The 16,296-nt window shown below is 35.6% G+C and overlaps 1 protein-coding gene across 1 annotated transcript; it reads right to left on the bottom strand.

The window, feature by feature from the left end:
• Positions 1 to 618: 618 nt before the first annotated feature.
• On the bottom strand, positions 619 to 13,073 carry LOC140321641 (uridylate-specific endoribonuclease D-like). The gene is made up of 7 exons (XM_072398410.1): positions 12,990 to 13,073; positions 11,550 to 11,730; positions 9,866 to 10,068; positions 8,114 to 8,227; positions 6,771 to 6,877; positions 4,156 to 4,298; positions 619 to 798 (listed from the first exon to the last, which is right to left on the bottom strand). Exons 1-7 carry the CDS (start codon positions 13,054 to 13,056, stop codon positions 687 to 689), a joined length of 927 nt encoding a protein of 308 aa, XP_072254511.1. The 5' UTR covers positions 13,057 to 13,073; the 3' UTR covers positions 619 to 686.
• Between the last annotated feature and the right edge of the window lie 3,223 nt (positions 13,074 to 16,296).

Here is a 16,296-nt window from a genome sequence, read left to right as displayed (position 1 = left end):
AAAGCTAATTCATTAGCAAGGCATGTCATTATCTTTATCAGTAGGATAAATTAACAGTGGCAGCATACAGTGGCTTCATCCCATATCTATGATTGTGTTTCATTATCTGTTTGCTTGTGACAAGGTAGGAGTTGAACATCATCCCAACTTTAGACCGTCTGACTGGTCCCAACCATCTGACTGGTCTTGAACTGTAAGCCCATGTATGTTTCTGTGTTTAGGCAACCACCTGCTGACTTTGCTTCATTCCTGACCTTTTATCATTTTGGTTCTAGTCCTTTTTGAATATCTGGTCTTGCTACTGTGTTTCCCCTGGCTTTTTAAACTTGTCTGCTGCTAGTCCTTATCTTAATCTAGAATGCCCTTTGATTTTTCTTCCCGACTGATATTCCATCATATACTATATTCTCTATAAGCAGCCCCCAGCCAATGCTATGGGTGTTTAATGGGATGTATCAATGCCAATTCGATAATAACCATGTGGATGATAACAATACACATTATCTCTTGTTGTCTACATTGATCCTAAACATGTATGTACTTGTACTCTATTCTCACCTTGTCTCTTTTTCGCATATAAATGTTTTGTGCAAATAAATGAGACAGTCAAAGTTTTTGCAGATGAAAAGAAAAACTTTTTAAGTTTAATTTTTAATCATGGTTTTCTTTAATCACCACAGTCTTTCTCAAACCACGGGGTAAGACGATGCCACATATCTTTTGTTATTTCCATAGGTGGAGTTGGCCCAGGTATAGGTCTGAATCCTAAGTGTCTGGCCTCCCATTTTGACAGTGCATCTAAAAAACAATGGAGTAATGTAATATTTGTAAAGATATATATAGTAAATATGGACATCAACTGCAATCTAAAAATAACATACTTTGTTTATAAGATGTCTCTTACTAAAACAATGTTGTATCATAGCATAGCAGGGATACAATTTATGTTACATCATTGCATGGGCAAAAAAACATACTTATGTTTTCTAAAGCAACATTGCCATTAGGAATAACATAATATTGATATTTGCAAAACCAGCGATAGGTGTGATTAGTTACCTAAGAAATCAATCTGCAACATGAGCAGAGTTTTACCAGCAGTGTTAACCACAGCAAAGTCAGTGTTTCTAAGAAGCCTGTACATTTCTGTTACTTTTCCAAACTACTAATAATCCCCTTTTCTTTCCTTAAAGTAATAACAAAGAATACAATATAAAAGTTAAACATATAATAACAAATGTGTTTTAGAAGGGTTATCCTCTGTCAGATTTTTATTATCATCTCTTAATATTTAGGAGAATTCTCATTACAGTCTATCCGCTTGATGGCATACAGAACAGGAAGTTAGGGAAAATCCCCAACAGTAATACAGAACAGGAAGTTAGGGAAAATCCCCAACAGTCATACAGAACAGGATATGATGGGAAATTCCCCAAGAGAATCCATAAAAAAGAAAAGTAAGGTTACACATGTCTGTCAGCATTATATCAGCTTCTGCTTCTCTGTCAAAAGGACTTACTATTACGCAGTATTTATATAGCACTGACATTACGCAGCGTTTTACAAAGTCCATATTCATGTCACAATCTGTACTTCAAAGGGGCTGACAATGTAATGTCCATAATACAGAACAGGAAGTTAGGGAAAATCCCCAACAGTCATACAGAACAGGATATGATGGGAAATTCCCCAAGAGAATCCATAAAAAAGAAAAGTAAGGTTACACATGTCTGTCAGCATTATATCAGCTTCTGCTTCTCTGTCAAAAGGACTTACTATTACGCAGTATTTATATAGCACTGACATTACGCAGCGTTTTACAAAGTCCATATTCATGTCACAATCTGTACTTCAAAGGGGCTGACAATGTAATGTCCATACCATAGTCATATATCTAAGATCATTCTTTTTAGGGGGAAGCCAATTAACCTAACTGCATGTTTTTGGAATATGGGAGGAAACCGGAGTATCTGAAGGAAACACACGCAAACAGGGGGAGAACCTGCAAACTCCATGCAGATAATGTCCTGGCTGAGATTTGAACCTCTGACCACTGAGCCACCGTGCTGACCATTTCTGGCCCCATTGCTTGTCCTGATGACAAGAGCTAGACAGAACAAGATTAGAGAAATATTCTTGGATTGGAAGCAAAAGTAATCTTTAAAATCCAACGGAAAAATATTGTACTCTAAAAAAGAACAGAATATTTAAACCTGAAAGTAGTTATAATAGGTATATTAGTTATATTACTACTCAATTTATTTGAACTTTTTGGCTGAAATCAGGGTTCATAGTGTATATCTACAACGAACATATACAGTAGATATTAATAATATATGCACTTTTCCTATAAAACACCGGAAGTGCAGATAGATTCATGCTGGTTTGTCAGAAATCCAGCAATATTCTAACTTTCTGTAGTAAACTGACAACACCATTCCCCTGCCGCACTAAAACCCCATGCAGCCCGCCCTGCCCGGTTCTCCCCTAGGATTACAGAAAACCTTTCAGTGTGCTTTGGTGATGGGCAGTAAGATGTTCTGTAGTAAAGTATATGAAACTTTTAGGAGCCCTCAAATTTTCACATTAAAAACCTTAGTGTATGTGAATAAATGTATTAAAATATTAGGTATGAATATGAATACTGTTGCAGTATTAAATCACAAACTTTATAGAGAAAACTCAGGACCAGAACATCAGGAGGTGGAGGGTTCACATAAGTATAAGAAACATTAAAGTAAGGTATTTTTATTTTTAATGGCAGGGATTCGATAATGTGGGAAAGGTAAATTTCTATTATGACAGCAGGAGGAGATTTAGGCATTAACATATATTCTTATTTCTTATCAAGTGTTCTAAAAAGCTAACTAAATTAGTAAAATAAAAACTTAAGAAATACATTTTTATATCAATATTTCTTGAAGCCCTACAGACTAATAATGTTTATGAATATTGAAATCCACCTGGGTATGACAGTACATTGATATGGGACAAATACAGTTTTTTAACCAATATTCTGAATGCCCTCTATAACCAAATTGACTACTTACTGTACCTGTCTAATGTTTGATATCATTAACCACAATACAGAATTATATACACTGTGCTTTTATACAAAGCTTTTTATTTTGGTTTCTAGTTAAAAAGCCTAACCCAATTCAATGATAATATCATGTACCAATACAGAGTGCTTACATATAGGTGGTATTACCTAGGGTCTTGGAAGAGAATTTGAAAAGCATTTTGTAAGGTGGCAGAGTATGTAAATTATCCTAAATTTAGTTAACTAGAAGTAGAGATTTTCTATGTCACTAGAGTTTGCTTGATGTATTTATGAATTACAAGAATGTGGTTCTCCAATGCAGATTCTAATCTGCAGATCTATTGTAACTCAGCCTGATTGTGCCATTAAGCCTGCCCTGTTATTTTTCCTCAGGGGATTGAAAGACGACAAATATACAGTGGCACTCGGTATAAGTCTGCTTTGGAATAAGTCCAACTTGGTATAAATCCTGTTTGGACACAAAAAATTTTGCTTGGTATACAACCTTTGTGCTAGAACTTGTATGGGTCAAAATAAGTCATAACACGGTGTGCTACCCTTTTTTACCTCTCTCGAGACAAAGCCACGACTGGCCACGAGATTCAGTACGCCAGTTGTTACCATTCAGTGAACAACCCGCGCTATAACTCTCTGTGAATTACATACCATCTCCTCCTCCTCCCTTCTCAGCACCATCCTAGTAGGCACTCAACTCTTTTCAGCAAGGTAAAGTGAGGTTAAATTTTCATTTATTTCATCTAATTGCTCTTGTATTTATTTATTAGTATTAATTGCTTTTGTATTTATATATTAGTATTAGTGTTAGTATTAAGCAGTGTTTAAATTATTTTATACAGCCCCATTAATGAATATTATGCCAATAACAATAGGATTTTTTTTTCATTGGAAAGTATTAATCATTTCTTATTGGAAAAATGTGTTTGGTATAAGTCCTGTTTTATATAGGTCCAATGATCTGGAACAGATTAAGGACTTTTACTAAGGTACCACTGTATTCTCCTGCACAACATATCAGGGTAAAATATAATGTTTTTCAACAGGATGTCAGGGCCAGCTAATTTCTGTACCCAAAAAACACTCGGCATACTTACACGCTGTCAGGACGAGTCACATAACACAGAGTGAAAACTGCGAAATCAAACTCAGGACTGGTTCCAACAAACATTGAACCGATGCTCTTCAGGTAGCCTGACCACTTAAACTGAACTCCCAATACATCAGGATAACCATTCCACTGATAAAAGATAGAAATAAATTGAGTTATTTGTTGGATTAGTCAAATTAATTTATATAACTATTCAAGATGATATGCTTTACACGGAATTTAAAGTTAGATAAGAAAAATAAATTCAATCCTTCCTATAGATGTTAGTGCAAGCTGCCTCTTTGAATGATGGATAAATGTGGTATAAATAAATCAATAGAAAGAAAGAGGTTTAAGGCTCTGGTGTTTTGGTATAATATTAATTATGAACACATGTCATCTCATTTTCCTAGTCCTGTTACAGCTTCACAGGGCTGGCATATTGGTGCTAGACATAGGTAAATGACCGTATTAATTGAGGATGTCCCGATGTGTTTCGCTTAATCAGGCTTCTTCAGGGCTCTGCTGGGACATTTTTTTTGTAGTTATTATAGCCTTGTTAGAAAAGCAGCAGTTATATGATTAGTTAGCTTATCAGTGCATTGACAAGCTAAATAATCATATAATTGCTGTTTTTCTTATCTACTCAGCTTCACTGATGAATGTGTATCCTCTCCAGCCTTGGAGAGCTTTAATAAATCAGGCTCAATGCTTGTTAATTCTTGTTCTGGTAATCTTTCACCCTGTATTTCATGTATAGGTGGCATGGGGACAGGAAGTGATGGAAAATCTCCCCAACAGGGTGTCAGACAGGAATAAAAACCTGAGAAAAAAATAACTCCTAATTACTATCTATCTAAAAATGGCTGGAGTTAGCCTTCAAATGAAAAGAAAATAACAAACTTCCTACCAGGAAAATGACTCATTGTCTGTGCAGTTACTTTTACAGCTATGCTGTAAGTTTCTAAAAAAACTTATGGTGCAAGTAAAACAGCAATTTTCAGCATGACTTCCACATTTCTGTAACCACCAGATGACATAAGTAAGAAAATAATTATATCTGACTAGTCTATAAAATCCATAGAAATAAGTAAAAATAAAAGGTGTAAAAAAATAATTTAATTCTGAAAAAAACATTCATAAACCTCCTTCAGCAAGAGTTGATTGGCCATGTTGACTCAATGGCCCTGATTTATTAAAGTTCTCCAAGGCTGGAGAGGATACACTTTCTTCGGTGAAGCTGGGTGATCCAGCAAACCTGGAATGGATTTCTTCAAAGTCATTTTCTATTTGCTAGCAAATGTTTTCAATTATGGGCCAGATTCACTACAGGTTTGCTGGATCACCCAGCTTCTCTGATGAAAGTGTATTTAATCCAGCCTTGGAAAGCTTTAATAAATCAGGCCCATTATCCTTGAATCCAGCATCAGATCCATTCCAGGTTTGTTGGGTCACTTAGCTTCACTATTGAAAGTGTATCCTCTCCAGCCTTGGAGAGCTTTATTAAATCAGGCCCAAAGGCTGAACTAATATAAATATTTTAAAGTCACCTTCTGGGTGTATTTGTTATAGAATGGTGGCTCAAACTATTGAAACCAGATGGCTGACATGACAAACAGACAACCTGCATTCTAAATGGTAAGAGATTTAACTGTGGAATGATTTAGAGATTTTTTGTGGGATGAGCTTTGATTTTAGGATGAAATAAGTGATAAAACTGCATTGAAACATGAAAGTAGTGATTGTGTAAAAAGTCAGCATGAAGCAGGTAGGAGATATCTGTCTGTGGTCAGCTCCAAGAGAGACACAAGTCATCTGTGAATGTTTATGTATTTATTTATCTAGGTCATGGTAAAGCTGTTCTTGTCATTGTATTTGGTTGTGGTTGTAGTTAGTCACATTTAACTAGACTTGTCTTGTAATGTTAAAAAAGTTTATTTTTTAAGTTTCTCTAAAAAATATCAGTACCATAACTCCAGGATGTATAGTCATACAAGTAATTCAGACACCTTAACCCTATCACCATGGAAAGTATTGAGGCAGAAGTTGATCTTGACCCTGGATTTTTCCTACAATTCACACCTTTAGGTATGTAACTATAAGGATTAACACCTTGGCCCACTCTTCATTGCAACATGAGATTGAAATTGATGTTATTCAAATATGCTGATTTCTAAAACATTCATGTCTTCCATCTGGTTCTTGGTCAATCAACATTTATCTTGACACATTTCATGACTTGAATAAATACATAATCTCAAGAGCATAATTGAATATATTGCAAATGATTGGTCCTAAAATGTGGTGGCTGCATTAAAAGTTCAGATTAAGTATAATTTCTGCAATCACAGAAAAATTCCTGTTGGTATAAATATTGTGTCTTTGTAAATGTGCACTAAACTGTAATCTCAATGAATGTTATCAGTTTTTGTCGTTATCCTCCCTGGACTATTTAACAAATGTTGTGTATGTAATGTTGACGTGGGTTTGAAAAAGTAAGCGATTTTTTGGATACAACAATTACTATAAGCCCAATTACTATAAACCCAATGAATATACATATGGATGATTTGCACATTCTTTATCATTTACTAAACAGTGTAAGGTAGAAGGAACACTTACAGGTCCATTAGCACTGTAACTCAGGTAGTTCATTTGCCCAGACTTTTCCTGCAGATAGAACTGCACCCAACTGTGGAAGCCAGAGACTTTTCCACCATGGATTTCACCTGTGAACAGAAAGCACCAATTGGTCAGTAAATTGGGGTGTTCTGGGTACTTGAATGTATAAAATAATCCCGAAGCAAAAAGATACATTATAATGATTAAGAAAAGGGTGTCTCTAATAATATTCACATATGCCAAACAACAGAAAAACAGAAAATTAGATACATATTCAACCATACTGTATAGCTGCTGTAATTATATCACCACCATAATTTTATTAGCTGTTTTAAATACTGTATATAAAATACCTAACATTTAGATGTGGCCAGAATTTAATGCTTGATTATTTGCACACATCATCCACTGACAATAATGTGATACATTTATTAGAAAACTCAGAAATGTGAGCATTGCCATTGCTGACTTTTGCGAGTGAGGGATTATCTGTATGTAAATTGCACAATCTATTAGAACATCTGCACACGTTTTAAAATTGCTCCTAAGCACTTCTTTAAATTTGCAACAAATATGTTAATTCCATTTGCAAAAGCAGTGCTGGCAATTGCAGCAGAAAAAGCAGGCAGTCACAATGTGGGGTCACAGTAACACAAACATGTCACAAAACATAATGAAAGATGCATGCTTACATTTTTGCATGCAAATTGCATTTTTTAAAAACACACGACTGCTATAATAATTGTTCTGCATAGTGCTTGGTGGAGTTTTCCTTGAAAGGAAATCAAATGCATTTATGGGTCACTGTAATACAGCTGGAAAGAACCATTGGAATATTGAAGTTAAATCCAAATCTCTATCTGGGGTTTAAACATTCATGCTCATGTTCTGGATAGGAGATCTGTGTCCAATTAATGTTGCTCAAAACGATTGCTACTGATAAATATACACTTGCAGTACAAACAACATGCTTGAAAGGAGAAAGGTAGCGTTTTTTACATAAAACATTAAAGCAAAAATGATCACAGCAAATTGCCTAAATTCCCAGCAAATTCCCCTAAAATAAAAGAGCTGTTGATGTCTAATAAGGTGTAACGTTGGCCATAGATATAAGAAGTCAGCCACATTACCAGTGATCTGACAAATGCAGCCATCTTTTAGACTGGCGTCTATAATCAGGATAGGCATAAATTCTATATTCTATTTACCAAAAGAATAGCTGGAAAATTTTAACATATTTATAATGAGACAATGCTAGTAATGAATATATATAATTTTAGTTACTGTAAACATAATTTGCTGGCAGGATTGTATTAGTAACACAAGTAGCAATCACTTCTTACCATGAAAAATGTGTTCAAAGCCTGAAGAATCCAAAGGTCCCTTGGTACGAGTATACAGTCCAAACCACATCAACTTCAGGTCATCCTTAAAGCTTGTAGTAGATGTATAATAACCTGTGTGAGAGGAAGCACACTTTCATTTAGACAAATCTTTAAACTTAATACAAAAAGCACCCAACAACATTGGCCCAGTCTGTTAAGATTAGAGTTGATGCCTAACTTTTTAAGCCTTTCCTCCTACTGTCAGTAGAGGAAAATGTTTGCTGATTAGTTTACTATGCAGTTTAGATTTTGATCGGTTCCTTTAAAAAACACTGGTTTGTTAACCCTGTATAGAATAACCTGCTATTTATACAAAAGTCAAATTCCTTTTTGAGCCTTTTTCTAAATTTGGTTTATTTGTAAATAACATTTTCTTGTATGGTCAATAATCAAAATACTAATAATTTTGTGTTGCTTTTTTAAATACAGACATGTGTCCTCATATTTCAGGCCACTGTCAAACCAAAAGACTAATGCATGCTTTTTAGGATGAGAACTAGAATAGGAAGTATGTTAACAAGCCATATAGTCAACATATTTTGAGTGTCAAAGGGGACCCCCTATATTCTGGCTGCAAAGTTTTAGACTCCGGAGATCTTCACATTGACTGTTGGAAGGCTCGCTCTTTCTCTAAAGATCAGAGATCCTTTGGCTAGTGCCATCTTCTGACCCTAAATTAAAGGGTTCCTTATAACTCCCAAAATGCACAGGCTTTTTAAGACTTTTTATTGTAATACACTTGTATTACTGATCTTGGTGACTTATTTGGATTATATTTTATATAGAATTTTATAGAACATATTGACATATTGTACAGGTAGTCCCCGAGTTAAGGACATCCGACACATGGATGACTCCTAGATACGAACGGGTCTACCCTGCTCGCTGGTGTGCAGGACTGAGGCCTGATAGGGGGGAGGGGGCAGTTTGCATGACTTGCAGAAGAAATCTTTTGCTAAAAACAAGCTGAGCAACATCTTGTAACTCTTTAATGACCAAGACAAACTCCGAAGTTGTTTCTTTTTGCATATCAAAGCACAGCTTGCTCCAGAAGTTAATGAATGTCTAGGCTCCATAAAGTTTTTTTTTGCTTTGTTTGTGATTAACTCACAGTGAGGATTTTATACACTAACTGACACCACACTGCCTAATATTATGTTGAGACAAACATCTGTCCTAATTGCATTTTTTAAAACAATGTACCTGTCCTGACTTACATACAAATTCAATTTAAGAACAAACCTACAGTCCCTATATTGTATGTAACCTGGGGTCCAACTGTAATATAAATTCTACTAAGCTTGTTACATATATTAATTTGCATTTGTTTATGTTCTATTCTAGAATGTTTTCATCAGACTTTTGAGACAGGTTTAAAGAAGATATTCAATCTTTATTCCTCCTGAAGTAGTAGTGAATGTGACAAGGCCAGGAACATAAGGGCTTATCTATTTAGGCTAAGAGCAATGAATAAAATATCCTAAACTGAAGCAATAAATACAAATTCCTCCTTCACTAATCTGCCTCAGACATAGTTGGTGTGTTTTATGGAATTTCGCACATTATCATTACTCACATAAAACTGCCTACAAAATATTTGGATGGACCATTTGTATTGAAGTGATACAATTTAAAGCAAGATCATATGCAAATAATATGGTAAACTATTGTAATATTAGTACTGATTCTTTTATATTTAATAATATTTACCTTTGGAAACTAAGAAATTTGAAAGTAGGCTGAAGACAGAAGTCCTAAAGACCTCATCAATAAATGCATTTTGCTCTGAGACCTCTCCGCTGGTCACTGATTCAGCTGTTCCAGTGGTCTTCACATAATTGTCAAGCAGAGCAATGTATCGGGAAAATGTTGGACGAGCAAACAGTTTGGCCTCATTCACATAGCTGAACAGCCTGAAAAAAATGTAGATGTAGTAGTAAAAATGCAGATTGTAGTACAAAAATAAATGTGCACAACTAGGAGTAAAATGTTGCTAAATGTATATATTATTAATAATAATATTTCCTCTTTAACAAATACCAAAAACTGTAAAGTAATAAATAGGTGATGCTACTAATGCAAAGTTTTAGGTCTGTGTGACACACTGCACCTGTGCAATGTTTGTATGTTTTTAAGGTTGTTTGTATTACCCTGACCTTGTGGTGTCCTTCATCATCAAATTGTGGAATGCCATAGCAAACAGCCAATTATCTGTTTTCTTTTTTTCTAGAAAGCAAAAGCAGGTTGTTGTATAGGACAAGATTAGAATATACTGGCATATGCTGAGCTGTCCTCCATAATAGACAGCTCTTCCAGGTGCAAGTGCACATTTTAGGACCACTAGATGTTTTATTATTTTATTTTATATTTTTTATTTTATTATATAAGCAATGCATGGGGAGGATGGCCACTCTGATGCCATTTGTTGGTGGTACTTACAATGGTCTTGTAAATGGCTATTTACTTATACCCCATTGTATTTATGGTGGAGCACCTTCATAATTTAGGTGGAGGTGTTATGAAGTTCACACAACACCTCCGGCAGGGGTAATATACTGTGTGAAATTTCACTGCAGTAGAGAACAGTAGTGAGTGGTCTTTTCTACTGAAAGGTCTTGCACAGAGTCAAAGTGAATGAGCTGTTTCATGCTGGATTAATGCACAAATGTGTAAGAAATACACCAAGATATAATTTCAAAGTCTCCTGTATTTAGACAATACTTGTTTAGTCCAGGATTCGGATTTAAACATGTGTTGCCAAATGTTGCCCATAAACAGCTACAATCACCTTAAGTCAATCACCATAGTTTCATGAAATGTGCCTAAACAGATGTTTATTGTCCAAGAAAATGATGGGATTTAGATGTGAATAGTCTTTTGGAAATATATAGAGATTGGATGAAGGTGACTGATCTACTAGTGTGGATATAAGTGCTGGGGTTCTATCAGAAATTGCTAGTAGCTTCCTGAGCAACAAGCAATTTCTGACTCATTTGACCAATGGCACCACATTGACCACCATAGTCTATCCAGGGTTTGTATGGGGCCCGTAGTGTACCCCTATACCCTCTGCATCAGCTGGTATCATCCAGCCTTCTCACACTAACATTGGCATTGCAGTCCCTCATCTGGTTCCCAAGAAGATCCAGCTGCTGGACAGCCAATAAGAAATGTTCATGGGCAATAATGGACACCCAAAAAAGTCTTGCCTTCTTTGTGTATGGAAGACTTGGGATAGGAATGATAGGAATTTCATGTGACCAGTTACCTAAATAGGTAAAAGAGACTCTAAGGTAGAATTTTATCATTTTATATATCTAAAATTCAATGTTTAATAGTCACAAACTAGTACATTATGATTGAGCTGGTCTTTTTAAGTGTGTCATTAGCTTACTTTTGGCTTGCATAGTCTGTTCCAGAGCTTGTCTGGGTGCTGGATGCCAAGTACTGGAGATTCAAAGTAATGTCACCACTGGAGGCTTTGTTTACATCTGCAGAATACAACTGTTCGACTAAATTGGTAATTTCATCATTGGTGGCAGCAAACACTGCTGGTTCTTCACCAATGCTTTCTCCTGATTTACAAAAAGAAAAAGAAAAACATACAGTGATGGTTGTAATAATTTAAATATTAGAGTAAATACATAATAAGGAAAACATACTAATACTTTTAGAAAAATTGTAAAAGTCCATGTACTCAATAAGACAAAAAAGTAGAATTGTAGCAAAAAAATATAATAAAAACAATAAAGTAAAAATCCTTATATATACTCAGATAGTATTGAAAATTGAAGCATCAGCATGACAGCCTGAGACATGGCATTCTCAAAAGGGAGGTCAGATTGTACAGTGTTTATTCATCATGTAAGGTTTGGTTTAATTGGTAGGCATCCTTATTATGAAATAAATAGGAAATACTATATGTAGGATCTGTAAGATGGCTCCTATGGGATTCACCACAGCCCATCCATGATAACAAGTTTGAAACATTATTGGACTATGGTAATACCTAGGGGTGTATACTTAAATGTCTATGAAATATATTCTATGAAATATATATTGTCATTGGGAGGAGTTAAAAATTTGTGATTCCCTAACCTGCATTAAGTCAGGCTCAGGGAAGTACAGAAAACTGGGTATAAGAGGATTCAAACTGTTTTTTATGTCTCATTAGAGACATTTATCTCCACTCCTTGCCCTGAAGCCTTCACAGGAAGTGAGATGATATCATTCCAATTTATGAAAAAAATCCTCATAGACTATCAAAGGAACAATTGTACTCAATGAGCATGATTTATTAAAGACTGGAGAAGATAGACTACCATGGGAGAACCCAGGTGAGCCAACAAACCTGGAATGGATTTCTTAAAAGTTATTTATTTCCAGTCTTGTAGAGCTTTATTAAATCATTGCAATATGTTCCTTCTACACCCGGCAACTCAAAGTTTTGTATTTACTCATTTTTGCATTAGTGATCAGGCAATTTAGAGAGGCAGAATCTTCGAAACAAGCACACAATAAAAACCTGACAGGGTTCTATCAACATCCAAGAACTAAAAACAAGTTGTAGTTATACTTTAACCTTTGTTGCAGGTTTTCTTTCCTACATCATATTAGTCCTGGAGCTAAACCTATAATCTATGGGAACACCAGGAACTGCTGCTTTGATCAGGGCTTTTTTGCTAGGTGTCTCAGATTACTAGCATTACTAATAACGCATACCTAGTAATTGGTGTCCATCTGGTTTAACTAGTACAATATTGAAATATGAGTAAATTAATTATGATAACACAACCATGGTAAAAGAATTATAGATTAAAACTAGTTATCTCACTTGGATCTGGCAGGTGAGCTCCAAAGACAAGGCATGGCAAAAACCACAAAAGAATGGAGGTCCTCATTGTGCGGTGTCTGCAGTCCTCTGAATCCTGCAAACCTCTTTGCAGTTACAGGTCTTTTATAGACACTTTACATCAGTGACCTCTTGGGGGTGGGACGTTAATATAACTGACCTTGTTTGTCTCACAAACTTTCTGAACTCTAGGAATTGTGCAACATTATCCAAAAAACTGGGTGAAATTTAAACATTTTCAATTATTCATGTGTTGGTCTTTGGTTTTGGTGTGCTTCTGTGTTGTGTAAAATTATGATTCCTAAAGTGTTTTTTTGAATAAACTTACAGGACATGCTTGGTTATATAATATTTTTTACAGTTTACAATTAAACTGATAATATTCCAAGTCATGTACAGTAGATGATGATATAGCCAAAGATTTATAGGGATAATTGTTATTTGGATAATTAAGAATGTTTATGAATGAAACTGAACACCCAAATAAGAATTTAAAAACCCTCCTTTCCTTTCCTCCGATTCCCAGAACCTAATATTTGTATTAGCCAAAGTCAAACCATCAAAAATGTTTTTTGTTTTTTTTTGTTTTGACATGGGCTAAACCCTGAAGCATTATCTCTATTGTGTTAGAAAGAGGCTTTAATTGTTTTGGCCAAAGCAAATCATATCTGAAAACTATGGTTCCTATGAAAACTTTGCATTCCAACATGCGCAAAACCATTCAATACACCAAGTTGGAAAATAATTGAGAGTGTCATCTTTTTTGGTATATGCTGTGTCTGCAGATGAAGTTGCATTTACACATGAGTTTGAAATGTTCCTGACATTTTTCAAATTCATAAAGAGGTGTATTTTACTTGTAACTGACCTGTGCTGTATTTGTCCTCATTCCAAAATGCTTCAAGCGATTTTAAGATTTGTTTGCAAATATGCCTGACGTATACGAGGAGGGAATTTGTTCTAATGGTAAAAAAAAAAACATCACCACAAGTCCTATACTGGCATTTTCAGGCTGAACCAGTGGAATTGAATGAATTACTCGCATGAATTAATTCACTAATCTCAATTTAGGATCTGTCACTGACAATGCAGTTCTACTTGGTGGTCTGGCCTGGCAGTAACTAGACATGACAAGCAAACTCAAATTTCCATTTTTAATGATCAAAACAAGTTTAATAGAGTTATAATGCAGCAGAACTAACAGATGACTGAACATTTTAAGCTCATTAAGGTTTACATTCATTGTTGTAATAAAAAGTAAAGAATGCTATGCAATACGCAAGTTATTTTCTGCAGAGCAGTATAGAAAATAAAGAGATCAGGGAAGAGGAGATTAGTAGGGAAACCGGAAGAGAAAAGCATGGACAGAGGACAAGGAGAGTGACTACAGAAGGAGGTAAATAAAAAACAGGAAAACAAGATCAAGTATATAGGGAAAATGAGGGAATAACTGACATAAAGGAGAAAAGGGCTGGCTACAAGAGGATGTAAATGGTAAAAGGAAAAATAAAAAGATGAGCAGGGCTGAAAAGAAGGCAACCAGCTGAATATAAAGAGTACAGCAAAGGTTAAGTCAGTTGCTGTAAAATCGAACGAGGTAGTGACAGAAGAGGAGCCAATCGAATGAATAGAAAGGGTACAAGAGAAGTTGAGGCCTAATATCGTTTTTCTTCCTTTCTAAAGGCATACAGGTCTTTCAGGTGAATCAGAAAACTGTAATACCCACATATGAAGAAGGAGATTCAACACAACCCTATAGGCGTGATGTTATATATACAAAATATAAAAAATGCATTCAGACCATGGAATCAGTGAGGAAAACCAATTGTCTACTCATGATACCTTCAGGGAAGAACAAAGGCAAAGAAGCATCCACAGAAAACCGTTAGTCCCCGTCATAAGTGACACCTACAGGGCTAACGGCCTCAAGGCTCCAAAATGAGTGACTGCACTCTCAATGAACTCTGTTTCTGGACTCCTGCTAACGTAATGTTGTACCCTACTAAAATCCTGATTTCTGAGCTTAGCTACACTGAATATTTGTCTGCTTTTCCTGTACCATACCTGGCTTAGTCTGATTATTTGTTTATATACTTCTCTTTTTTTTTTACCACGTCTGCTGTCTGTCAAATCCGTAGCTTGCATTGGTTATTGCACTCAGCTGTTGCTTCCCAGTGCACCTCATTTGGGCCCTGGATCGCACCTACCTGACAACACAGCAGATTCACACTCGGGTCATGACACATACTTTCTTTGCCTACTTTAGTGTAAAACCGGTGGAACTAATGACCATGACCTTTGGTTGCTCTGTCCCAGGCTCAGCCTTTTCTCACATTAAAGTGTAAATGTTTGGCACCTACCCAGGCGTTACTAATAGTTTCTCATGTTTTGCTGTCATAAAAATACCAAGATTTACATATTTTGCTTTTCTTGGGTAAGCGTAAGCACCTTCGCCTGCTTTGTATTCTAGATAAGGAACTTGGGGCATTGGGCCAGGTGGTATTTTTGAATGCTGTGTTATGGGGTATTCTGGAGGTATATTTGGTGTGCAGTTTTTTGCTGTGTTCACCCCTTTTGGGACACAGATCGTGTCCCTGCTGCATCCTCTTGCCTTGTAACTTGCTTTAAAACTACAACGTTGTAGTCTGATAATTGAAGGAAAGGAGACTAAAGAAATGCTTTCCTGCAGCAGACTGATGACATCTCCTCAGCCTATGTAAAGCCACTGACTGGAGCTTAGGAATGGCTTATTAAATTAATGGTGGACCTTTCCTAAAAAATTATATTTGTGACATGTATAAAATTTATTCTTGCAGGCTTGTGCAGTTTCTTAGTGTACGACCTGTACTGTTTCGGTTTTTTTTTTTTTTGGGGGGGGGGTTACCTGAACAGATAATGTTAAATCAGTATAAATTTTATTTAGGATACTGCTGGAAAATGTTGTATGGAGATGAGATTTTTCCTATTACTTATCATAACCTGAATCAGCTGTAAAAATAAAAAGGTTAACATTCATTTTAGCTTAAAAAAATCATGATTTTACAAACGTGTTTGCCATCAAAGGTGTTTTCATAAACCCAAAGTCCCAGACACTATTATTTCTGCAGCATATGTACACAGTATATCAAAGGGTTCTGCGGTATAAATAGCCCACATACATCAATTTATTATTCCATAAGATAAATATGTCATGGACACCTGGGTTTGTACAAATGGTTCATACAGCATTACTTGCATTACTTTCAGGCCAAATACAACATTTACACCATACAAACTATCATATGAGAGA

Source organism: Pyxicephalus adspersus, chromosome 1, assembly GCF_032062135.1.
Source record: "Pyxicephalus adspersus chromosome 1, UCB_Pads_2.0, whole genome shotgun sequence".
Taxonomy (NCBI): domain Eukaryota; kingdom Metazoa; phylum Chordata; class Amphibia; order Anura; family Pyxicephalidae; genus Pyxicephalus; species Pyxicephalus adspersus.
Note: the sequence above shows the minus strand (reverse complement) of the source record. Positions and strands in the feature narration are given on the sequence as shown.

Excerpts from the sequence above, each read along its gene's own strand:
- LOC140321641 (XM_072398410.1), bottom strand. The coding sequence starts at position 13,056 with ATGAGGACCTCCATTCTTTTGTGGTTTTTGCCATGCCTTGTCTTTGGA. Across the intron at positions 10,069-11,549 it reads ACAGACTATGCAAGCCAAAA|GCTGTTCAGCTATGTGAATG; the intron begins GTAAGCTAATGA and ends CATTTTTTTCAG. Across the intron at positions 799-4,155 it reads GTGACTCGTCCTGACAGCGT|ATGCACTGTCAAAATGGGAG; the intron begins GTAAGTATGCCG and ends ATTGTTTTTTAG.